Source organism: Gorilla gorilla, chromosome 1 (genome assembly GCF_029281585.2).
Source record: "Gorilla gorilla gorilla isolate KB3781 chromosome 1, NHGRI_mGorGor1-v2.1_pri, whole genome shotgun sequence".
NCBI classification, from domain to species: Eukaryota; Metazoa; Chordata; class Mammalia; order Primates; family Hominidae; genus Gorilla; species Gorilla gorilla.
Window position 1 is genome coordinate 228412557 of NC_073224.2, and position 23965 is coordinate 228436521.

General features: G+C 55.6%; 1 protein-coding gene across 4 annotated transcripts in view; it reads right to left on the reverse strand.

The window, feature by feature from the left end:
- The window catches only part of TNFRSF1B (TNF receptor superfamily member 1B), a 43675-nt gene extending 24241 nt beyond the window's left edge, over nt 1-19434 (reverse strand). For 2 of the 4 annotated variants that reach the window (XM_004024663.4, XM_055384692.2), the window contains exon 1: nt 17696-17929. In XM_004024663.4, the coding sequence (XP_004024712.1) occupies nt 17696-17773 (78 nt within the window). In that variant the 5' untranslated portion in view covers nt 17774-17929. Of the gene's footprint in view, nt 1-17695; nt 17930-19310 lie in introns of those variants that run through there. The other 2 variants (XM_055384678.2, XM_055384685.2) reach the window with 2 other exon arrangements.
- Between the last annotated feature and the right edge of the window lie 4531 nt (nt 19435-23965).

A 23965-nucleotide genomic window follows, 5' to 3' on the forward strand; every position in this document is an offset into this window, starting at 1 on the left:
TACCCCCCTCCGACCAAACGGCCTCCCAGACGCAGCTGCCTCTTCCCTCAGATCGCATCCCTGAGGCAGGCGGGGCTGCACCTCTTCCCTGGCAGCCCCCCACCCCCTACAGTGGCCAGCACAGGTCTCGTGGGAATCCTGCATCCCGCGGGCTTCATCCCCACGAGTGCCCTTGGGGTAACCAGGGGAGCCCCTCACTCCTCCAGGGCCTGAGAACCACAGGGCCAGGGCGGCTCCAGGCGGCAGCGAGAAATCCCACCCTGGCTGGGGAAGGGTTTCCCATCAGGGCTCAAAGGGCCTGATGGGAAAGAGCCCTGCCGTGGCCAAGTTTGGGCTCTCAAGAGCTGCAATGGACGAGGGCTCCTGGCCACTAACGGCAGGCAGCTGGACTCCCATGGCCCCCAGGCCGGCTGAGTGGTGGCCTCCCACCTCCTCCCCTCCAGGTTCCTCTCTTGTCTGAGGCTTTGCTGTGAGTGACCGTCCCTGGACTTCCTCCCTGGCTCTGTGTGGCTCCAGCTCCCCCGGTAGCCGGCAGAGGGAGTAGGACTTCCTCCCTGGCTCTGTGAGGCTCCAGCCCCCGGTAGCTGGCAGAGGGGGTCGGCTCCCTTGAGCAATCTCAGGCCTGTTTATTCTCTTGGACAGAAAAAAAAAAAAAAAATCCACAGCCTTGTCATGGCTAAACAATGAGGAACAGAAAGCCCCTTGGCAAAGCAGAACAAAAGGTCACTCCCTCCACAGCAGCGGTCCCCAGGAGCAGGGGGCTGGGCCCAAACCACAGCCCTGGGAGCCGGCCTCTGGTCAGCACAGGGGCCCCCCAGGAGGTCCCCAAAACATGGCAAGCATTCTCTAGGAAATGCAGGGCTACGGAAGCTTCCAGTTCCTGTGCCTTGGATTGGGGAGGCTCCAATTCACACCCCACTCACCCCACAGGGGATCTTTGACATGTTAAAATGAGGAAATAAGTTGGATAGTACTTGATTCAGTCAGCGTGTTCAGCAAACTACAATCTTCCAAAATATGGGGGCCTCAAGTGAAAAATTGAAAATCACTGATGAGGGTTAACTGACCATTTATTTAACAGGCAGGGAATCTGAGACCCAGTGGTGAGGGAATCGGAGAGGATGGATAGATATGTAGGTAGGTAGGTAGGTAGGTAGGTAGGTAGATAGATAGATAGATAGATAGATAGATAGATAGATAGATAGATAGATAGATAAAATAGATAAAATAGATAGCTAGATAGATAAAATAGATAAAATAGCTAGATAGATAAAACAGATAGATAGATAGATGATAGATAGATAGATAGATAGATAGATAGATAGATAGATAGATAGATAGATAGATAGAATAGAAAGATAGCTAGATAGATGATAGATAGATAGATAGATAGATAGATAGATAGATAGATTAGATAAATAGATGATAGAGATAATAGAAAGTAGATACAAGATAAATAGATGGATGATAGAAAATATCAGCAGATAGCTGTATATATACATAGAGAGAGACAGAGAGAGAGAGAGAATAGATAAAAGGAAAGAAAAAAGAAAACTGCACCTAAATCTATATTCCGATTGGTGAGGCAGGTCTGATTGTGCCCATTTCACAGATGAGATAACAGAGATGGAAAAAGGCAAAGCCACCTCCCCTGGTCTCCCAGAGACTTTGGGCCATGCCAGGGCCAGGATGGCGGCAAGCGGATAGAGGACTATGGATAAGAAGCTCGTCAGGGCCCACCCACAGGCTCTGAGCCGCCTCCCATCTGGGTCCACAGCTCCCATTTCCCCTCCTCCAGATTGGGCTCCCTCCTCTAAGACAGGTAGCACCTGCAGTTAGCGGTAGCTCATCGGTACCGAGCACCTGCTACCTCCCAGGGGCAACTGTGCGTGTTAGACCCACTGTCTGGTCTTCTCACTGACATTCGCAGGTGCTCAGGGAGACAAAGCAGTGTGCCCGAGGCTATCCCAGAAGAGCTGCAATCCTTGCCACCCCCAGTCCTGCCTCCCTTCTCTTGGGGCCCAGAGAGCTTCCCTTCCCTCTCCACACAGACCCAGGACTCCAAGGGCCCCAAAGCTGAACGGCCCAACCTCAGCAGCTCCTCCCACCATGCAGCCTCCATCCCAGATAGGAGCTGTCTCTGTCACCCAGGGGTTAGACCCCCACCCTGTTGCTCCTCCAGGTCTTGGCTTTGGCCCTCTGGGGAGGAAGGAAAACAACGGGATATTTGCTAAGCACCTACTATGTGCCAGGCCAGAGGGCAGGCACTGTATAAAATCCTAGTTCCACCCTAAAAAGCTGGTGTGAATGGCCCCATTTCACAGCTCAGGGAGATCAAGTCACTTGTCCATGGTCCATGGAGAAAGTCAGGGGCAAAGGTGAAAGCAGTGATTCATTCATTCATTCATTCAACAGACGTGCTGAGCACCCAGTGTTGTAGGTGCTGGGTAAACAGTAGCATTGAACAAATCAAATCCCTGCCCCCGGGAAGTTGCCATCTTAGCTGGGGAGACACATACACGTTCAATAGAGAATTCAAGGTGGTGATAAGAGCTAAGGAAAAGGGTGACACGAGGTGCAGGGCCGGGGAGACAGGGAGATGCCCTTGGCACACTCAGTGCTTGGCCAGGAGGTCAGGGCAGTGGGCCCAGAGCGGGTGGGTGAGGGTGAGAACGAAAGCAGCAGTAGAGCATCTACTAGAAGCCTGCTTCATGCCAGTCATCACGAAGAGCTGTCCCGGCATCATAGCCTCTCTGAATCCTCCCCTGGTCCCCCTGAGGCCAGTCCTATTGTTATTCCCAAGTTACAGATGAAGAAACTAGCCTCAAAGAGGCCTCCTCACCTCCATTCCTTTGTTTCCTCCCTGGCCAGGAAGACTGGGTCTGAACCCCAAGGCCCGCCCCTACCCCAAAGATCTGTGTCCTCACTCAGGTGTCCCCTCTGCTGTGGGCAGTAACCAGGTTCTCTGTGCCTCAGTTTCTCTGCCTGTAAAATGACAGTGTGGGCCTGGTTGATGCTCCAAGCAAAAGGACCAGCTCTGGGTTCTTAAGGATGGGTGTCGAAGGCTCAGTCCCTCACCAGACCTCAGGGGTGCTGGGTGGTGTGTGGCCCATCCACATGAGAGGTGGAGAAACAGCACGAGCTGGGAGGTGGGGGCTGGGATGTGGGGCAGAGTTGGGCTGGTCCTGGGCCTCTGGAGAGAGCAGAGGGTGGATTAGCGGGGGCTTCCATGCTCAGCTTCTGCCCCCATCCCCTTCCCCCCAGGGAGGGCAGCCCAAGCAGGTGACTTCTGAGAGGAAAGGGCCAGAAATGTCCCCTTTCCCAGGTGTGCTGGACACCGGCCTTGTAGAAGGGGCGCTGACTTAGGTTAGAGGGTCTATGTGCATATGGAGAGGTGCGTGGCATGCTCTGTGCACCGCCAGGAGGTCAGGATAGCGGGTCCGGGGGATTTGGGGGTGTCATGGACTTTCTCTGAGCCTCGGCATTGTCACCTGTAAAATGGGAGTCGTACTCCTTGCCCTGTCTCCTCCAGGGGTTCTTGTGAGGAGCAAAGGCCCTCGGGGAGGTCTTCACTTGGGTTCATCATCTTCTCCCAGATTCCTGGGGGCTCCATGGGGGCGCTGCAAGGGGCCTGCAAAGGCCCTGGTCATAGACCCATGTTACAGAACATGGGAGCTGGGCGCTTCCTGCCTTGGTTTTAGCCAAGAACTGGCAAGGTGAGAACACACCCCAGGGCAGCGAACTGCCCGGCTTTAGTGGGGTGTTAGATGGCCCGTGTGGGCCTTGCAAAGGAGGGGGCCTCCATCCTGCCTCAAGGGCAAGTGTGGGGAAGCTGACCTGTGACTCCTGGGGCTGGCAGTTCACCCCCAGGCTGGCACCAGGCCTGTTCCTCAGGAAGCCTTACATGGGGAGACCACGGCAGGCCCGCTGCTGTGACAGTGTGACAGAGGCCTCGGTGGGGCAAAGGAGAAGAGTGCGACAGGCCAGATGTGGTCCTCCTTGACAGGGACCTTGGGCTAACTCACAGGGACTTTGCTCAGAGGAACACTGGAAGGGTAATGTGACCCCAAAACAGAGTCTGGGTGAGTGGACAAAACCCAGGGGCCGGGGTCTGTGAGCAGCCCGGCCAGAGGACGATGCGGCTGTGAGAGCCTGCAAGAAGGTGAGCTTCTGAGAGCTGCCGAGGGCCGAGCTCCAGGAAGACAAGACCCCGCTGGAAGAGTAAGGCTGACCCGGTCAGTCAGGTTCCACCCTCCCCGCACACTGTCCCCTCTCTTCTGACCCCACGCCCCCTCACCCTGGAGGACTCAGGAAGCACAGCTGGTGGACAGGGCTGCAGGTATAAGATTCGCTCAAGACTAGGATTCTGCTGGAGCCCTTAGCTGGTGAGGGGCAGGGCCAGGTGGCCAGGGCAGATCTGATTCTGGAGTCTGCGTCAGCTCTTGGGGAATTGAGCAACCCCGGGTCAACTGACTTGCTGCTTGTCCTGTTCCCAGGCCAAGGCCCTGCAAGTACCCGAGGTGGGGGCCCTCAATGCCTTCTCTTATTTATAAATAGCGAGAGAGGAAGGAAAGAAGGGAGGCCTGGGGGAGAAGCAAAAAGCTGAAAGCACGGCATCTGTGGTGCCCTCTGCTCTTCCGGCCGCCATTAGCACAGCCTTCTTTGGGGAACTTCATGGCTTTATTATTATTTTTTCATTTATAGAAAGAGACCGGGTCTTGCTATGTTGTCCAGGCTGGTCTTGAACTGCTGGCCTTAAGCGATCCTCCTCCCTCAGCCTCCCAAAGTGCTGGGATTACAGGCGTGAGCCGCTGTGCCCGGCCTTCATGGCTTTTCAATGTTCCGGAGATCCCTTTTAGATGCCGTACCCTTGGGAAGAGGTCATGCTCCCAGCCTTCCCCAGGGGGTACCCCCTGGGCAGGGATCCACCCGCTGAGAACGGAAGATGATGCGGTGGGGAGGTGGCCACAGGGAGAAGCTTCAGGCTTTAGGGGTCGAGACCAAGCCTTTACACAGAGCTGGAAGAACAGAGACTGTTCAGATCCAGGAAAAGTACCTACTGTGTGCAGGCACAGTACTGGGCACGTTCATATACCTTCTCTTCATTTTATCCTAGCACTAACGCAATGAGGTCAGGATGACCCCATTTTACAGATGCAGAAATTGAGGCTTGGGAGATTTCGTGCAAATTGTCCAAGGTCATGCAGCCAGTGAGCGGCACTCCAGGAGCTGATGGCAGCAACATCAGCCTCTGTGCCCTCTGACAGTTTTGTACCCTGTGATCTTGTCCTGCTCCCTCATTTTACAGACAAGGAGCCCACAGAGGGGAGTGACTCTTCTATGAACACACTGTGAGCAGGGGCAGGTGGTTCAGTGACTCTCCCAGGCAAAAGGGTCTCCAGGGTCTTAGGGCAGGTGCCAAAGCTGTGGGGAGGGGCAGAGGTATCTGCCCAAGGACCCAGGGACCCCAGCACAGCGGAAACCCTCTTCAAGCAATGCGGAAACCACATCATTTGCATGGCGGGTCTCGGGGCCCCTAGGGCGTGGTGGGAGGCAGCAGAGGCATTTGGGTCTCGACCTTGGGGGTTCACAGGAGCCCCATGGACTGCAGGGTGCAGCTACATCAGGCCAGGTCGTCACAGCGACGCCAGGGCCAGTGACAGCGGAGGCCCGTCTGCCGTCACGGAGAGGAATGGCATCCGCGTTAGGAAGGACTGACCACATCACAGGCAGGCAACCCGGGGGTGACACATCCCACTCCCGACTCGCTGCCTGTGATGTTGCTTTAGAAATGAGCTGGGGGCAGACAGGAAGACTGGGCTGGTATCCGGTTCTTGGAGCCAGGCTTTGTGCTAAATGCCAGGGTACAAAGACACTGGGCATGGTCCCTGCCTGCAAGGAACCCTGAGTCTAATGAGAGATGCCCCAGCCTCTCCCACTGTCACCCTCCAAGGGGCCTGCTGATGTCGCCTGCTCCATTTTTCATGACCCCTCCTCCTCGCTGCCCTCAGCATCTCCTGCCAGCTGCAGGCTCCTTGGTCTTGGTTCCCAGCCTTCTGTCCCTTTCAGATGGACCTAAGCCCCCTTCCTACAATCAAGCCTGAGTCTCCTTAAAAGCTTCCAGCGGCTGCCACCACCTGCACAACCTCCTTAGCCCCTGCCAGCATCTCCCACCTGTATTCATCACTCACCTGTTGCTGTCACAACACAAAGCAGCACCTGGCTCCTCCGCCCCCTTCTCCATGCCCGTACTGCTGCTGCCTCTGCCCAAACGTCCTGACCCCCCACCCCCGACCTGGCAGTGCTGACTTCTCAGCTTCTTTCAAGAGTTCCCTCTGCCATCATTTCAGGGAGGTCAGAGGTCCCTCCTAGGGGCTCCTGTGACAACCCAGGTGCATCTCTATACTGCCCACACCCGACCAGTTTTTGGTTAATTATTGGTTCCCTCGTGCCTCCCCCCAACCTTGACACCCTTGTATGGGCGCTGAGCCAGACACAGACACGTGGGCTTTGATCCCAGTTCTGCCATTCCCCCACCTCCACTGTATCATCTATAAAATGGCGACAGAAACAGTGCCCCCTTCACAGGGCTTTATGATTCATGAAGTCAGTATACGTGGCGTGCTTGGCACCGTGCCTGGAAGTGGAAAGAGCTCAGTGTCACCCGTGCTTCTGCTACTCATCGCCCTACACACAGCCAGCATACAGCCCACAGATGGCGTCTCATAGATGCCGAATTGCTCAACACAAGCAAAGTTTTAATTTTCAATTAGTTGAAAGGAGCTGGAGCTAGCATGAGAAATGGGCAGGAAATGGACTTACAAAGAGAGGGGGCGGCGTCCTCAGAGCAGCAGACTGAGTGCACCAGTGTTCAGGTGACAGCAGCTCACAGTCTCCTCCACCACCACCTCACTGGAGGGTGAGGTAGGCATAGCGCTCAGGAGCCTGGCCACCTGGGGTGGAGTCTTGGCTCTGCCTCTAGTGAGCTGCAAAACCCTAAGTACGTCACTTAATCTCTGTGCCTCAAAGGCCTCTTCTGTAAAATGGGGATAATGTTCCCCTGCCCCCAGGTGGCTGTGACAAGGAAGGGCACTCTGTGCATTTAATGCATCGGTCTCTTGCGCGTTGCACCCAAGAAGCACCCGCTAAATGTCAGCTCTTTTTTTTTTTTTTTGGAGACAGAGTCTCACCCTGTCACCCAGGCTGGAGTGCAATGGCGCGATCTCGGTTCACTGCAAACTCCGCCTCCCAGGTTCAAGCGATTCTCCTGCCTCAGTCTCCTGAGTAGCCAGGCTAAATGTCAGCTCTTAGCCCTCGGCTCTCTGTGCCCTGCCAGCATCTGCCCGCCCCTAGGGGAAGTGACAGAGAGCAGCCCTTTTGTTTCCACCTCACAGTCAACAAAGCCAAAGGTCTGGGAGGAGCTCGAGGGTTCTGGAGGCACAGAGGCAGCAGCGCCAGGCAGGCCCTGGAATCCTGCTCCCCCACACCAGTGGGGGTGCAGCCAATTTCATACCTGAGATAAGCAACCAGCCCTGCCCAGGCTCCTGCCCAACCCAGCCGGGGTAACCAGCCAGTGGTGACCAGGACCGGGCTGGCCCTGTGACCCACTGCAAAAGCTCCAGGGACAAATGGGGTTGACACTGACCAGAATCAGTCCACTGGGGCCGGGCACGGTGGCTCACGCCTGTAATCCCAGCACTTTAGGAGGCCAAGGCAGGTGGATCACCTGAGGTCAGGAGTTCAAGACCAGCCGGGCCAACATGGCAAAACACCATCTCTACTAAAAAAAATACAAAAAATTAGCCAGGCGTGGTGGCGCACGCCTGTAGTCCCAGCTACTTGGGAGGCTGAGGTGGGAGAAACGCTTGAACTCAGAAGGCAGAGGTTGCAGTGAGCCAAGATCACACCACTGCACTCCAGCCTAGGCAACAAGAGCAAGACTCCATCTCAAAAAAAAAAAAACAAAACAAAACAGAACAGAATCGGTCCATTGGGCTCAGGGCTCAGGCCAGGCAGAGCTAAGGCCAGAGAGGCCGCATGTTGCAAAAAGCGGGTGGAGAGAGCATGCTCCTCACCTCCTATGTCCCCACCCTATATCCATGGCCCAGTCCAAAAGCTTCCTCCTCCTCCCTCAAGCCTTTCGCCCCTTCCTTCCTGTTCTCTGCTTCTTCACCAACCCAGAGCTGTCACCTGAACCATGTTGACAGCCTCCTCATGGGCCTCCCTGCCTCCAGTCTCTCCGTCTCATCTGTGCTTCACACTGAGGCCACGGTGATCTTTGCCCTGTCACTCTCTTGCTCAAAAACTATAATGGCTCCCCACTGCCCCAACTCCTGATAGGAGTGTGTGTGTGGTGGCTGAGAGCATGGACACTGGAATAAGGATGCTGGCTTGAATCCACACTCCTCCCCTCTTAGCAGGCAGCCTTGAGGGTGTTTTGTTTTGTTTTTAAATAAAGGAGTTCATAGACCTCAGTCTTTTCATCTGTAGAATGGGACTGATAAATGCACATACCTCCTGGGGCTGATGGGAAGATTCAATAACACATGTAAAGTATTTAGAAAATTCCTCCCAAATTATAGTTGCTACAGTTTTCTCAATGTAATTGGTATTACTCCTCCATAAACTGGCCCTAAACTTACAGCCTCGTGTGCTGCTGTCACTGTCCCCAACAAACCTTTGGCTCCAGCTAGGACAGCTGGGACAGTCTAACATTGTCCTCTAATATTCGGTTTTCGTTTTGTTTTGTTTTGCTTTTTTGAGACAGGGTCTCGTTCTGTCACCCAGACTGGAGTGCAATGGTGCGATCTCAGCTTACTGCAACCTCCGCCTCTGGGGTTCAAGTGATTCTCATACCTCAGCCTCCCAAGTAGCTGGGACTACAGGTGCACACCACCACGTCTGGCTAATTTTTTTTTTTTTTTTCAGTAGAGACAGGGTTTCACCATGTTGGCCAGGGTGGTCTCCAACTCCTGACCTCAAGTGATCCGCCCGCCTTGGCCTCCCAAAGTGCTGGGATTACAGGCGTGAGCCACCGTGCCCGGCCTGTCCCCTAATAGTCTTTCCTCCATACCTCTCTCCCCACACCATTCTCCTCCCTGTAGCCACTCATCCTAAACCCACCTACCTTTCAGGGCTCAGCGGTTAGGAGGTTCCCTGTGTGGGCCTGGAGAAGAGCAGAATCAGGAAGGGGACAAGAAAAGACCAGGGCAATGACCAAAGGACCAAGCCACGACAGGAAGGAAATTGAGCCAAGGGCTGGGAGGGGTGATGTCCAGGGAGAATGGGATGCAGGAGTAGGGCTTGAGGGAGCTGGGGGGCAGGACAGGAAGGAGCAGGATTAGGGGCTTGCGAGGCTCAGGAAATGACAGCAGGAGCTGCTGGTGATGGGGCCACAGGAGCCTGGGGCCTCTGTGAGTTGCAGCCAGAAACTGGGGCTGGGGTCGGCGAGAGGAGGGGCCAGCAGGGGCACCCAGGGCACTGGTGGGGGTCCCGCTAACTGAGGCAAAGGACCAGAGCCCTTCCCCAGGAGTTCACAATCAAGTCCACAGCTGGACCACACCTGGGCCTTCTGAGCTGGGTGACGTGGCAGTGCAATCTGCACTCCACCCCCTGCCCAAAGCCACTTACTCCTGCTGGGACCAGGGAGGTCCTTGCTAATCTCAAGTGACAGCTGGGGCCACCAAGGTTCAGAAAGGAGAAGGGAATTGGCCAAGTTCTTCCGGAAGCAGAGGCCGGGCCAAGATGAGGCCTCAGACCCCTGACTTCCAGCCCCAGGCCCCGCCCACTCCCACGGCCTCTGGCCTTGCTCCTGAAAGACCTTCAAGAAAGCCTCCCGCTGACAGCCCGGAAGACGTCCTCCCTCCTCCCTGTCCACAGCCTGCCTGCCTCCAAATCCCCTCCCGCTCCGCTCTCCCACTCAGGCGCACTGATTCTCTGAACCTGTGGCCACATCAGTCTCACTAGTGCAGGGCCGCGCTCAGACTGAAGCAGACGGTGGGCCACTGTCTGGACAGCAAAGGAAAACAAACAAATGCTCCTGGTGATTTCTGCGCTGTCTCCAGTCAGAGTGGCTGGGTCAAACCTGAGCCCCAGCTCCGAAAGGGACCCACAGAGTAGAGATCTGCTAGGCCTCTCACGGAGCCAGTATGTCTGAAAGAGATTCAGCCTGCGGCCCTCGAAGTCAGGTTACACTGTCTGTTTTCCCAGCAAAACATGCCCACTAGTGTCCAAAAGAGGGGGTAGGGAGGGCAGCTGGCCCTCCTGGGGCCTGAGAAGGGGCTCTGCAGCCCCCCTCCAAACACCCAATACTTGCTATGAACTAGCCAGCTAACAGGTCTCCTGAATCCAGCAACAGAATCAATAATCTAGCAACCATGAACCTCCAGGGTGACAATTCCAACCCCTCCTACTCTTCAAAGAAGAAATGGAGGCTGGGCGCAGTGGCTCATGCCTGTAATTCCAGCACTTTGGGAGGCCAAGGCGGGCAGATCACTTGAGGTCAGGAGTTCGAGACCAGCCTGGCCAACATGGTGAAACCCCATCTCTACTAAAAATACAAAAACTAGCCGGGTGTGGTGGCGCATGCCTGTAATCCCAGTTACTTGGAAGGTTGAGGCTGGAGAATAGCTTGAACCTGGGAGGCAGAGGTTGCAGTGAGCCAAGATCATGCCACTGCACTCCAGCCTGGGCAACGGAGCCAGACTCCATCTAAAAAAAAAAAAAGAAGAAGAAGAAGAAGAAATGGAGTCTCAGAGATGCAGGGTGGCTTGTCACAGCCCACAGGAAAGACAGGCTAGATGCAAGGGCAGAGCCAGAGCCCTGGGATGCGCCGCCAACAGCCCTCCCCCCGCACTCCCCCCTGCACACTTGGGGCTCACGCTTGGGGCAGAAGTCAATGATCTCTTCCAACCCCCCATCAGCGAACAGACACTTCCTCCTCCGGGGCTCACAGCCAAGTACCTCAAACCACAGTGACATCACTGCCACCTGTGACATCACTACACGCCACAGTGGAAAAAGACTGTGGGTCCCAGAGAGGTGGGTCCTGAGCATCAGAGCCCCAGCCCCGCGGTCAGCTACTCAGCAGAGGTGATCAAGGCCCAAAGCCCTAGGCCGGGAAGGGGGCAGGACTCAGAACCGGGTCAGAGCAGCCTGCACCCATTACCGGCGACAAAGGGCTTCTTCCAGGAAAACGCCCTTCCTGCTCAAGGCTTCCTTGAACCTGTGGGTTCCCAGACAGCAGGCTCTGCAGCGCCTGCCTACAGTAAGGACTTTCCTACAGTGTGGGGAAGGGGAAAGGATCTAGCTCCTGAACTTGAAAAGGTGCCACCTAGGTACCAAGGGGCAGAGAGGCAGGACATCTACAAACCCCAGTTCTGCCTAAGGAGCTCCACCATGTCCTTCATGAAGGCTGAAAGGCAGCCGTGAATTCTTGATGGCCCTGGAGCCTGAGTCAGGAAATCAATCCACCCAAAGCAAGTGAGATTGAGGTCAGCAAGAAGAAGAGAAGCTGGGGAACCAAGATATTGACAGTGGGGAGTCCTGGGCTCTCCTTCCTGTGGACTTTTAGATACCTCACCCCCAATCTGTGGCCTTTGTCAAGTATACTCAAAGCCGACACTTCCCCAATATTCTAGGAAAGCATTGGAACCAGGGTTGTTAGGTTTCACAGATAGGGATGCTTAGGCCCAGAGAGGTTAAGTAACCCAAGCAAGGTAGCACAGCAAGCCAGTGACGGTGCTCAGATGGGAACTGTGATCTCCCAACACCCAAGTCAGTGCTCCTTCCTCGGACCCATGCTGTCTTAGAAGTCACTTGGAGGCAGGAAAATGGACAGCATGATCTCAGAAGAGCCCCCACAGGGCATCCCCTTCTCAGGGTCACAAGTAAACAGAACCTTCAGCAGCACAGAGGTTGGAGATGGAAGAGGTTTTGGAGATGGCCTGGAATCTTCCCATGCCCATCTTGCAAACTGAAGCCTTGTGCACTCTCTCTGTGCTTCACCAAATGTACTCTTCACTCATCCCCAAAACACACAGCACCTGTTACTCACTAAAAGGGGTGGCAAAGGGAGGGGAGAGGATATCCTGACCCCACAGCCTTTGCCACAATATGGTGTCCTAAGACCAGGCTGTCAAGCAGTGGGTATGAGAGCCCAGCCGGGGGCACTGGGGCAGAAGCACAGACAGGAAAAGGCAGGGAGGAAAGAAGTTGCTCTCTGAGATGATGGGCAACAAAGCCACTTAGACAGGAACTCTGGGCAACTGCAGGGCTGCCACCCAAGCTTCCGGGCCCTGGGGCTCAGAGCAAAGAGTCTGACTCCACAGGGGTCCCCACCTAGGCCCAAGCACCACCCCATGGCCCAGAGAGTCGGGTCAGACCTGCAAAGCCACCAATGGCTCAAATAGCTGCCAATGCCAGGATTAGAAAGCACTTTTAATCCTGACAGCCAGCCCGTGAGGCTAGGATTACTCCCATTTTACAGATAAGAACACAGAGGCTCCGAGGGATAGAAAGACTTGCCCAGGTCACACAGCCAGTAAAACAGCGGAGCAGCGACTTGAGGTTTATCTGATTCAGAGGCCGGGGCCTTTCCCCAGAGTCATCAGTGCTGCTTCCCTGTGCCCAGACGAGGGTCCAGAACGGGGAGCCACAGCGCCTCTCCTTTGTTCCTGTTCACCCCCGGCACCCCAAACCCCAGCTTCCCTCCTTGCCCGCTTCTGGGTAAATCACATGCATTCTGGGGCCCTGAGTCACCGTCAGTCAGTGGCCCCATCCCTCACTACACGAGGGATGTCGAGGGGGTGAGCAATTTGGGGAGAGGACCCCTAACCTCAGCAGACACCACCCAATGGGAAGAGGAGCCCAGAAAAATACCCCAAGAGATGGAGGCAAACAGAACCCCACCCTGCCACCACTGACTTTTCAAACCCCCGTCTCATCTGTAAAACAGGGCCATTATCAAGGTCAAGGTCAGATGAATATTTTTTGAACACTTACTATGTGCCAGGCACTGTCCTAGGCCAGTGGTTCTCAATCAGGTGCAATCCCCCAACCCCAAAGGACACTTAGCAATATCTGGAGATATTTTTGTCACAAGGGAGGGTGGCGCTACTGCCATCCAATAAGTACAGGCCAGGGATGCCGCTAAACATCCTACAGCTCACGGGACAGCCCCACAACAAAGAATTAAAGTCAGGGGCACTGACTGAAAAACCCTATTCTAGGCTAGAGTCTACAGTGGTGAATGAGTCCCTGTCCTCACGGTACTTGCAATCTTGTGGGAAGACATAATAAAAGTGAAATAAATAGAATAGGTCAAGAGCATTATACAGGAATACAAAGCAGGTCAGGGAGTGAGAGTGCCTGGCAGGGAGCACCTACAGGCAGGATTGTCTACTTCAGCAGAAGGAAGCGAGGGAAGGAGACCAAGAGACGTCAGCAGGAGGAGTATTGGAGGTGACAGGGAAAGCAAGTGCAAAGGCCCTGGAGCAGGTGTGTGTGCAGCACATCTGAGGACAGAAAAGCATGGCTTAAAAGTGAGAATGGGGCTGGGTGGGGTGGCTCACGCCTATAATCCCAGCACTTCGGGAGGCCGAGGCAGGTGGATCACTTGAGTTCAGGAGTTCGAGACCAGCCTGGCCAACATGGCAAAACCCGGTCTCTACTAAAAAAAAAAAAGAAAGAAAAAAAGGAAAAATTAGCCGGGCATGGTGGCACACACCTGTAATCCCAGCTCCCTGGGAGGCTGAGGTGGGAAAATTGCTTGAACCCAGGAGGTGGAGGTTGCAGTGAGCAGAGATTGGGCCACTGCACTCCAGCCTGGGTGACAGAGTAAGACTCTATCTCAATAAAAAAAATTAAATAAAAAAAAGAAGAAGTGAGAACGGGCCAGGCACAGTGGCACATGCTTGTAATCCCAGCACTTTGGGAGGCTGAGGCGGGAGGATCACTTGAGGCCAGGGGTCCAAGACCATCCTGGGCAATATGGTGAAACCCTGACTCTACTAAAAATACAAAAAAAAAAAAATTAGTTGGGCATGGTGGTGCATGCCTGTAGTCCCAGCTACTCTGGAGGCTGAGGCAGGAGAATCGTTTGAACCCAAGAGGCAGATGGAGACTGCAGTGAGCCGAGATGTCGCCACTGCACTCCAGCCTGAGCAACAGAGCAAGACTCCATCTCAGAAAAGAAGTAAGAAGTGAGTTGGTGTAGAGTCGGGTGTAACATACATGCCATGGCTCCAGCAAAACTCTTCCCCTTCCCACGCACAACCGTCCCTGCTACTCCTCCAGGAAACATTGCATAGTAAGGACCATAAAGCATCACCCAGCCGTGGGGAGGGACAGTGCTACGGGGAGCCACTGTGCCAGGTGCCAGGATGGCAGGGTCACCTCTGACGTAAGAATGCCCAGCAGGTTCTCAGCCTTTCACACCCATGGCTCTGTGACAAAGGCCAGGCAGGGAATACTTTCCACAACCACAGATGAGAACATAGGCTTACTAGCTCAGCTAAGCTCATAAGGGCAGTTGGGACAGAGCCCAGGTCTGTGAGGTCTGTGACCTATTGGTAGTGTAGCTCCTAGAGGGTTGGAGCTGCAGTCATCTTGAGGTCCCCAGAGCCAGGCACTGGGCTGGGCTTGGACTAGGTGTGTCCATGAACTTTGGGGAATGAATGAATGAATGGCCCTGCCTCAGGGTGCCTGGCCACCTACCCATTGCCCTCTGAAGAGGTGCCTGACCAACAGACCACACCCTCAGTCAACACACAGGCTCCCCACTGGGATTTCAGACAGAGGGCAAAGAGACAGAGACGTGGTGGAAGGAGGGAAGAGCCCCCAGGGCCAGCAGGTACCCCAGATCACCCAACTCCTCTTTGACGTCCAGCCTGGGAGCCCCCAACCTCTCCCCTAACCCAAACTGGCCCCAGGCCCTGGGTGATGAGGAGGCAAACAGTGGCACCTCAGCACCAAGACTTCCAGGGGTAGGTGGGCCAGGCCCATCAGGCAGAGACCCCTCATCCTCCTCCCCAGACAGCCCAGACCCTGCTCATCCCCATGAGAGGGCACCAAGCACTCACCTACTGCCAGGTTTACTGGCATTTCTTTGTCAAATGAATAAATGGCTAAATGAATGAATGATGTTTTCCATACCAGCTGGCAAATAAGACTTTTAAACGGGGCAAAAGCCCTGCTGGCAGTGAGTCGGCTGCGTCCATGGCTAGCTCAGGTCTCCTGGGGGCTTCTTCTGCAGCTCAGTTGACTTCCATCCTGAGAACCCACTGTGTGTGAGGGCCTGGCTGGGAGCATGAGTGCAGATACGGGCACCGGGAGGGTGCAGTGAAAGGAGCCTGGGAATCAGGCAGACCTGCATTCAAATCCCACCCCCAGCTCCCCGGCCCCCAGCTCTGTGATACTGGGAAACGCCTCAGTTTCCACATCTCTAAAGACAAACGGCACCACCCACCTCTTGGGAGTTGCTGTAAGGGAGGTTTCAGTGAAATTTTGTGACAAAGTACCTAGCCCAGTGCCTGGTGTTTAGTGGGTGTTCAGGAATCAGGAGCTATGGCGATGCTACTGATGAGAAGGAAGAGGAACCCACAGTTCTGGCCCTGAAGACACCTTCCATCCACTGAGGGGGATAAAACACAACTAGATTAAAAAGCAGAATGCAATCTGTCCTCAAAGAGAACAAAAGGGCCTGGGGGTTCGAAGAGAAGATCAAATCCAACTGAGAATGAGGAAAGGCTTTCCTGGAGAGAATGGCATTTGCAGAAGGCCTTGAAGGATAGGGGTAAGAAGTGTCCCTTGGAGAGGGGATGGCACGGACAATGCTTTTTGCACAATGACACACACGATGACCATCATCAGTTCTACAGAGGCGGGGGAGCACATGTGCAGGGAGGCGCGAGGAAGAAGAGTTCAGGTACCTTACTCTGGCCTGGGATCTCCAGGGGAGTTTCTGCCTCAACCTTTAGGAGCCACAGGAGGCTCCCCAGGCAAACAGAGAGGTGCCTCATGCTTGAGAAGGGTCTCTCTGCCAAGGATCAGCGGGAGAGGGGGCAGGGCCGGGAGACCAGCTACGAGGCTGCAGCAATAGTCCGGGTGGGGTGGTGGGGAGCAGGGATGAGGGAGGAGGGAATATGAGCTGCCGCAGGAGCTGGTCAGGAAGGGAAGGAAGTGGGAGGGAACCTCCTCCAGCTACTCCAGGACTGCAGCCTGGTGTCCTGCTGAGCCCTGTGCCTGACACCCCTCTCCCATCCAGGGCCTCACATGACCCCAGAGTTCACCCAGGCAGGCCCAAGCTCAGCGGCAGGAAGACCCCCTCTGAGGCCAGAGTATATGGCATGACCCCAAAGTCAAGCTGGGGACCACGGTCGTCCCCATTCACACTCGGCCCTAGAGTGGGGACTCTCCTGACCCAAAGGCCACCCAGGACTTACTCTGGGGCGGTTCTCCAGGACCCACTCCTGACACCCACTGTCGGTGAGTCAATTCTAGTCTGACAGCCCCCATCTTCCACCCACAAGAACTGGACTCTCCGGCCTCAGATCAACAAGTCACCTTATGTCACCACAGAAGCCAGTGCCACCTCCCACCTTCCTCCTCGGTCAAGATGTCAGATGGGGGCAGATGGGCCATGTGTCCATCAGGGGCGGCTCTGAGGAAGGATGAACGCCCACCTTCCCCGCAGCCTCAGGGCACAGGGGCCAAAGGCAGGAGAGGCTCCCTTTGGAGGAAGAGTTCCCCCCAGACCCTTCCATGAAATACAAGTTCTCTGAGCCTCAGTTTTCCTTCTCTAAAAAATGGTTTATCGTATCTTACCAAACCATGGAGACAGTAAAAAAAAAATGGGGTTATCCTATGTTACCAGACCAGGAGACAGTCAAAAACAGGCAAAGGGTGCACAGTCCCTTGTACGCCCGTTGCTATTGTGGGAGTGACGTTCATATTGAATAGGAACCCTAGGGTTTCTGCTGTCTCCATTTTCCTGCGGCCCCCGGAGACTTCATTTGCCTTGCTCGATTACCAGCCCAGACCTCCCTCGCTTCCCCTGCCCCCAGAGGCCGCAGAAAACAGACTCTGCTGTAGCCCCCGGGCGCATCGGAGGAAGCAGACAGGCAGCTCGCCCTCCAGCTGTGCCCTCAGTGGACCTGACACACACCTGGTCCTGCTCTTCAGACACAGGACCCCGGTATTTCTAAGAAATCGGAAAACCGTCGCCCAGAGGAAAAGGAAGTCTTTTGAAGAGGGTGCCCGGCGTGGGCAGAGGGACAGCGCCCCGGCACAGCCCCTTCTCCACCGCGTGGGAGGGAAGGGCTGTCGCAGCAGTCGCCGGGGTGAGGGAAGAGGGGTCCCGGGTCTAGCGGGGGTCTGCCCAGGGCCCGCTGCTCAGCCCCAAATGCCCCGGCCTGCGCTCGCGGAGGAACCAGGGTGCGCCCCTGTCACGACACGGGTAAGAGGGGCTTCGGGGGCCAGAGTTGTGCCCCGAGCGCACGTGTGCCGGGCCCGGAGTCCCCAGCGGGTCCCCAGAGGCGCGCGTGTCTGATGCGGATGGGGGGCGGCGACTGGGACTCCCAGCCTCCCAGCCCGTGACAGCGCCCCGGGAGAGCGCGGCCCGGGCACCCGAAGGCTGCGCACCAGCCGGGTGGGCATGCGGGGCGGCTGTCCCCCGTGGGCCGCGCGAGTCACCCACCTGGGCGGGCAAGGCGTGCGCCGCAGCCCAGAGCTCCAGTCCGACGGCCAGCGCGGCCCAGACGGCGACGGGCGCCATGGGTGCGGGCGGGGTCCGGTTGCCCCCTGCCCTCGCGCCCTCGCGCCCTCGCGCGCTCGCAGCCCAGCTCCTTCTCTCCAGGCTCCGCTGCGCTCGCGAGCCCTCGACTGAAAGCGAAAGCCCGCGCCCCAGCGGGCCAGAGGCCAGGCGGCGGGGCGGGGCGGGGCCAGCCGGCCTTGGACACGCCTCCTCCACGCCCCTCCCCAGACGCTGCTGGGCCTCCGACCCGACCACCCCAGCATCGCTGGGCCGATACCTCCAGCGTCACTCCCAGCACTCGGGTGACCCCTCAACCTCCTCCTATCGTCCCCTCCTCTTCGAATCACCATCTCCACCTGCCCGGCCTCCATCTGCCCTCCCAGCTCCCACAGGCTTCCCTGTCCCGTGAGGGTGAGGCACTAATTTGGAAAAACATCCCCCAAAGCTGACAGCTGCTTTAGAGGAACCAAGAGAATTCTAGATCATTCACTCATTTAGACTCTTTTAAATATATTTAATTCTTATTTTTTAATTTTTTTAGAGACAAGTTCTCATTCTTTCACCCATAGCTCACTGCAGCCTCCAACTCCTGCGCTCAAGCGATCCTCCCACCTCAGCCTCCCGAGTAGCTGGGACTACAGGCTCGGGCCACCATGCTGGGCTGATTTCTTTATAGAGATGGGGTTTCGCCATGTTGTCCAGGCTGGTCTCGAACTCCTGAGCTCAAGTGTTCTTCCCACCCTCAAGTGATCTTCCCACCTCTGGCCTCCCAAGGTGCTGGGATTATAGGTGTGAGCCACTGCACTCGGCCTGTTTAGACTCTAGAGCCAGACCACCTGGGTCTGGATCTCTGAACTGACCTCATAGGACTATTCTAAAAATTTAAAGATATGTAATATACATAATGCAGTCTGTACTTTATATATACTTAAGTAAGTATCTACATATATAACAATAGGCATTTATAAATCTTGGCTGTTGTTACTACTCTTCACATGTTCATTTATCCTTAAACATGCATCCAGCCTTCTCACAGTGAGAAGACTCTGCACTTCCCTGCTCAAGTCTCCTGCCCAGGCAGGGGGCAGATGAACAGAGGCTGGGAGAGAATGTCACCAGGGAAGCTGCAGGGCCCTGAGGGGCTGCTGAGACCAGGCCCAGGAGAGCTGGCTTCCCCAGGATTTACATCATGACCGAGCACCCATTCCAGCTGCAATCTGTCCCCCCATCCCCACTTTGAGTGCCAGCCCTAATACAGGGCCAGCCCTGCGGGGCCAGAGCACATTCCTCCAGCCCTGGATTATGGGGGTCCTAGCCCCCAGCACATAGGGCATTTCCAAGGGTTGGGGTGGGCTGGGTGGCAGGAGGCTATTCTGTTCCCTGTTTCCTCACTGCAGGCTGCCTGAAGAGGTACAGAGACCCTTGCTCCCGGCCACCAGCCCCACAGCGGAGCCTGCAAGGATGGTGCTTCTAGGTGCTGAGTGCTGAGTGAGAAACTGGGAAGTGACTCCCTGGGGATGGAAAACCCCACCTCCTGACCAGGAGGCTGGGAAATCACCTGGTTTCCACATGTTTCTGTGACATGGACCACGCTGAGGGTGTGGCTGGTATGACCCACAGCCTTAACTCTGCAGAGCCGCTGGACAGACATGCAGAGCTCTTCTGGCCCTTATGAGAATGCCTGGGAGCAGCTCCAAGGACTCCTTGATCCCTAAAATAGAGTTGAAGGCAGGAGGGAGATGTCACCTGGTGGAAGCAGGGGACAATAGTTCTCTCTAGTTGTCCCCCACACACCTCAAGACCAATGGGTCCAACAGACTCTCCGCACCCCCAACCCTCAACAACCGGCTCCCCCTGCCAGTTTCCCTATCCCAGTGAATGGCACCATCACCTCCTGAAGGTGGGGATCCTCCCAGGCTTAGGTCCCATCCTGGGAACGAATTCAAGCTTAATCTCTATGCAACATGGGGCTTCTCCCCTTCTCCAGGCCGACCCAGGCTTGAGAGCAGGCGACTTCTCTCTGAACTCTGCCAAGTGCAGTTCTTGACTCCAGGGTCAGGCCCAGGGGTGAGGGTTTGGGAAGGAAAGGGCACAGTGTTCCATGGCAGCCAAAGTTGTCACCCATCTGGCACTGGGGACTTTGGGGACAGTTTCCAGCTCATTCTCTCTGGGGCTCTAGTGCAGGTTTCTTGGAGACCTTCTTACTGACTCCACTGGCCACAGCTCCCCAGCACCTGAAATGCCTGCACCTCCTGCTGGCCACAATTCACCACCTCCCCTTCAGCTCCTACAGGATGGTGTCCTCCTGGCTTCTCCTGCTGAGGCCGCCTCACCTACTAGGAAGCACTTTGGGATGGAGATGGTCAGGCTGGCCTCCTCGCTGGGATCCATGGTTGCCCTGCCCTTGCTGCGCACCTATAGCAGTCCAGCTAACTCTCCGTGCACCCTGGCTCACTCCAGTAATGCTGGCTCAGGTCCATCCAGCCACAGGCTCCTTTATTAAGCACCTACTGTGTGCCAGCCCTGGAGTGCTGGGGACTCAGCAGTGGACAAAATAGACAAGAATCTTCCACCTCTGTTATGGTCCTTAAACTCCTGGGATATGAAGCTCCCAGATGGCTCCCTCATATCCCCTCCTGCTTGGCCCAAGGTAAGAGGAAGTGCCCTCTCCGCTCCAAAGGGCAGCAGGGGGCACTCAGCCCAATGGCGACTCCTTCCCCAAAATCCACTCTCTTGGCTTCTCCAACCCCACATCTTATTTAGGCTGGGGGTGGCGATGGCCAGTTCTGGCTGAACCAGTTTGTCTCTCCACATGACCTGCACACGTGGTCCGGGACTTTTTCTTCAGTGCGGGTTGGGGGGGGATTGATCTTGACACTCACCATATTGTACCTGCCACTGGGGAATATGGTAAAACTCAGTGACAGCAGAGGCAGTGTGGAGGGCCTGGACTCTCTCCTTCTGCCCCACAGCCCAGCCCTGGCTCTATCTCCCACCCATGATGCTCTGGGCCTCCCGATGAGGCTCTGGCCTTCAGGCTCTGCCCCCGAATCTGCCTTTCCATGGAGTGGTCAGGCCCAGCCCTGCAAAGCATTAGCCACTCATGCCACTCTCCTAGCCCAGGATTTCTCAACCCAGAGGTCATTTTACCCCTCTCCCACCCCAGCACATTTGGCAATGTCTGGAGACATTTTGGGTGGTCACGGCTGCAGGGGGCAGGGAGAGGTGCTGCTGGCATCTCACAGGTAGAGGCCAGGATTCTGCCAAACATCCCACAACGCTCAGGACAGCCTCATCCACAGAGAATTATCCAGCCCAAAACGTCCAGAACGCCAAGGTTGAGAAGCAACCTAGCCCATGGCTCTCCATGGCCTTTAGAACTGATTTCAGCCTCCTCCACAAGACACTGGAGGCCTTCATGTCCTGGCTCAGCTGGCCCACCAGGCAGAGCCCCACCACGAACCCCAGCTCTACAGGCTAACTCCCTGGGCATTCGGAGCAACCCTGAGTTCCCACCTCCATGCTTTTGTCCGTGCAGTTTCCTCTGCCTGAGGTGTCTTTTCCTCTTTGTTTGTTTGGTGATCACCTACTTGTCCTTCCAGTCACAGCTCCACTCGTGCTCTTCTGTGAAACCACCCTTGACCACACCCCAGCAAGCTGGGTAGGATAACATGGTATGTCTACAGTCTATTAGCATAACACTTACTCCGGTATTAGTTGCTTACATGGCCCTCGCCTCTCTTAGTAATTGTGATACTAGCCGTTATGGAAAGATGACTTACACACTTTATCTTGCACCAGGTGGGGAGCAAGCTTTATGGTATGCTTATCCAGCTAATATGGGGTACAGCGGGTTCAAACCTGGTTTGGTGGCCTCTCCATAGCCAAGGGGCTCTTCTCAGCATGGAGCTCTCACACTGCTGAACTGTGTGATACCCGAGGGTAGGGGGACTTGCTCTTGGTTCCCTCTATTTCCCTTGATTGAGCCCCTTCTTGTGCATCTCCTGTATGTTCTGGCCCAGGAGATACCTAACAGGAGGGGCTTGATAAAGTTGAAGTGAATAAGGACCAAATACAGGATGAAGGGTACGCAGGAGGCGATGAAGGGATGAAGACTTGAGAGAATGAATGAATGAATGAATGGGTACATGGACGTCCGGGTCAAGGCTCAGGAACCCAGTCCGGCCCAATCACTCCTAGGCCCTGTATACCCAACCCAGACTCCCAAGCCATGCATCTGGTAGACTCCCAGCCCCACAGCGCAGAAAAGTCCCCATTTGCTCCTTGTTGACAACACAGTCTTCAAGCAGAGATGGAACTGTGGCCCTCAGGTCCTCAACTCAGGGGCTGCATGTGCAGAATCTGAGCTCTTGGCCAGACACTCCCTGGAGCCTCTCCTCACTTCCCAGCTCAGTCTACAGCCCTCAGAGGTCCCCTGACATCTCCCACCCCAGTAGGTGGATGACTGCACTCCTGCAAGCGAGGGTGGAAGAAGGCAGGGCCGCGGGCAGGCCACGTGTGCGAGGACAGCCGGTCTGTCCACTGACAGTTATTGAACACCTACTGTGTACCGGGCATTCTAGTGGATCTTTTGGAGGAGTGGCTTTCCAGCTTCAACCAGCATAAGAATCATCTGGAAGGCTTGTGAAACATGCAGAGTCCTGGGCCCCACGCCCATGTCTGTTGAGGGCCTAATATCTGGCTTTTTAATGGACCCCTCAGTGACTGAGGGGCACCTGCTGAGAAACCAACCGTACAGAGGGTTGAGGTGCAGCAGGTGCTGTGTGTGGCTGAGGGCGGTTTGGAAGGCTGAGCTGTGGTTGTGCTGGGAGGGGCTCTTTCCACCATGGGGAGGTCTCCATGCAATATTCTTTTTGGAGTGAGCTTTCAGAGCCAGCCACAAAGCCAACTCCTTCTGACCTGGTCTCAGGGTCCCAGTGGGAATCTATCTTACAGGGTTGCTTGGACAGCGGGAACCCTACTCCTTCCCTGCTTAAGGCTGGCCCACAGCCAGGGCAAGTAACCTTTTCTTGTCCCTCAGTCCTGCTTATCTCAGCGCCCTGAATGTGTCGGGCCAGCCCCTTGATGACTCATGTCCTAAAATCACGAACAGGAAGCAGCATTTGGTGTTAGCCACAGCCCTACAACTGCCTGCTTCATCTGGCCCTCCTACCGGTCCTCCTCCCTTCCCTGGGGCCACATCTTGGGCTGAGCTGGCCATACCATGCTGTGGTCTGGGGGCACTGAGAAACACCAGCTCTTGTCCCCATCTCCTTCCAAAGAAGAGGAGGGCCTGGGGGTGCAGCATCCCCTCTCTCCCAGTACTCAAAGAGGACCACAGGCAATTTGGGGAAGGAAGCCAAGAGAGCCTCCAGGCCTCCTTCTCCCCTTGCTTCACTAAAACCTCCCTGTTCTGAGTGGCCTCTTCCCAGGACTCAACCCCAGAATCAGTCCCAGACCTTCTGGAGAAGACCCTTGGTTTCTAAACCCAGCAAGTGGGACTAGCTAAGACTCAGGAACCCCCATTCTAGCCCCCTTCCTGTGTGACCTTGGGCTAGTGCCTACCCCTCTCTGGGCTTCAGCATCCTCATCTGTAACATGAGGAGTTGGATTTCAGGGGAAGCAGGCTGGTTTCCCCCTATATGCAGCTCCACTTGGTGATGGCTGCCTAGGGCTCTGTGTTGAGAAGGACTCTGAACCTGGGCTCTGTAGGAAAGGATGCAGGATGGAGCAGCCCGGTGTGCCCTGGGCGGGAAGCGGTTGGCCTCAGCACAAACACCTGGCCTTTGCCATCTCTGGATTAGATCAAGTGCCCCCCTTGTCCTGAAGTTGTGTGGAGTGGGGTGCAGATGTGTGGGGTGGGTGCACCAGATGTGTGCGGTGGGGCACAGCAGGGCTAGGCTTGACTCCAAACCCCTGCCTTTATCGGCACAAGGCAGGTCTTGCCTGACCTGTGGGAATGATTGCCCAGGTAGAGGGGTGCACAGTTTGCCCTTTATGCAGGGCCTTTTCCTGACAGGAAACTCTCCTTTTCATCCTACTGCAAACCACGCTGCTGTATTTTACACACAGCAGTAACATTTTTTTTTTTTTTTTTTGAGACAGGGTCTCACTCTGCCACCCAGGTTGGAGTGCAGTGGCGCAATCACAGCTCGCTGCAGCCTCAACCTCCTGGTCTCAAGTGATCTTCCCACCTCAGCCTCCTGAGTAGGT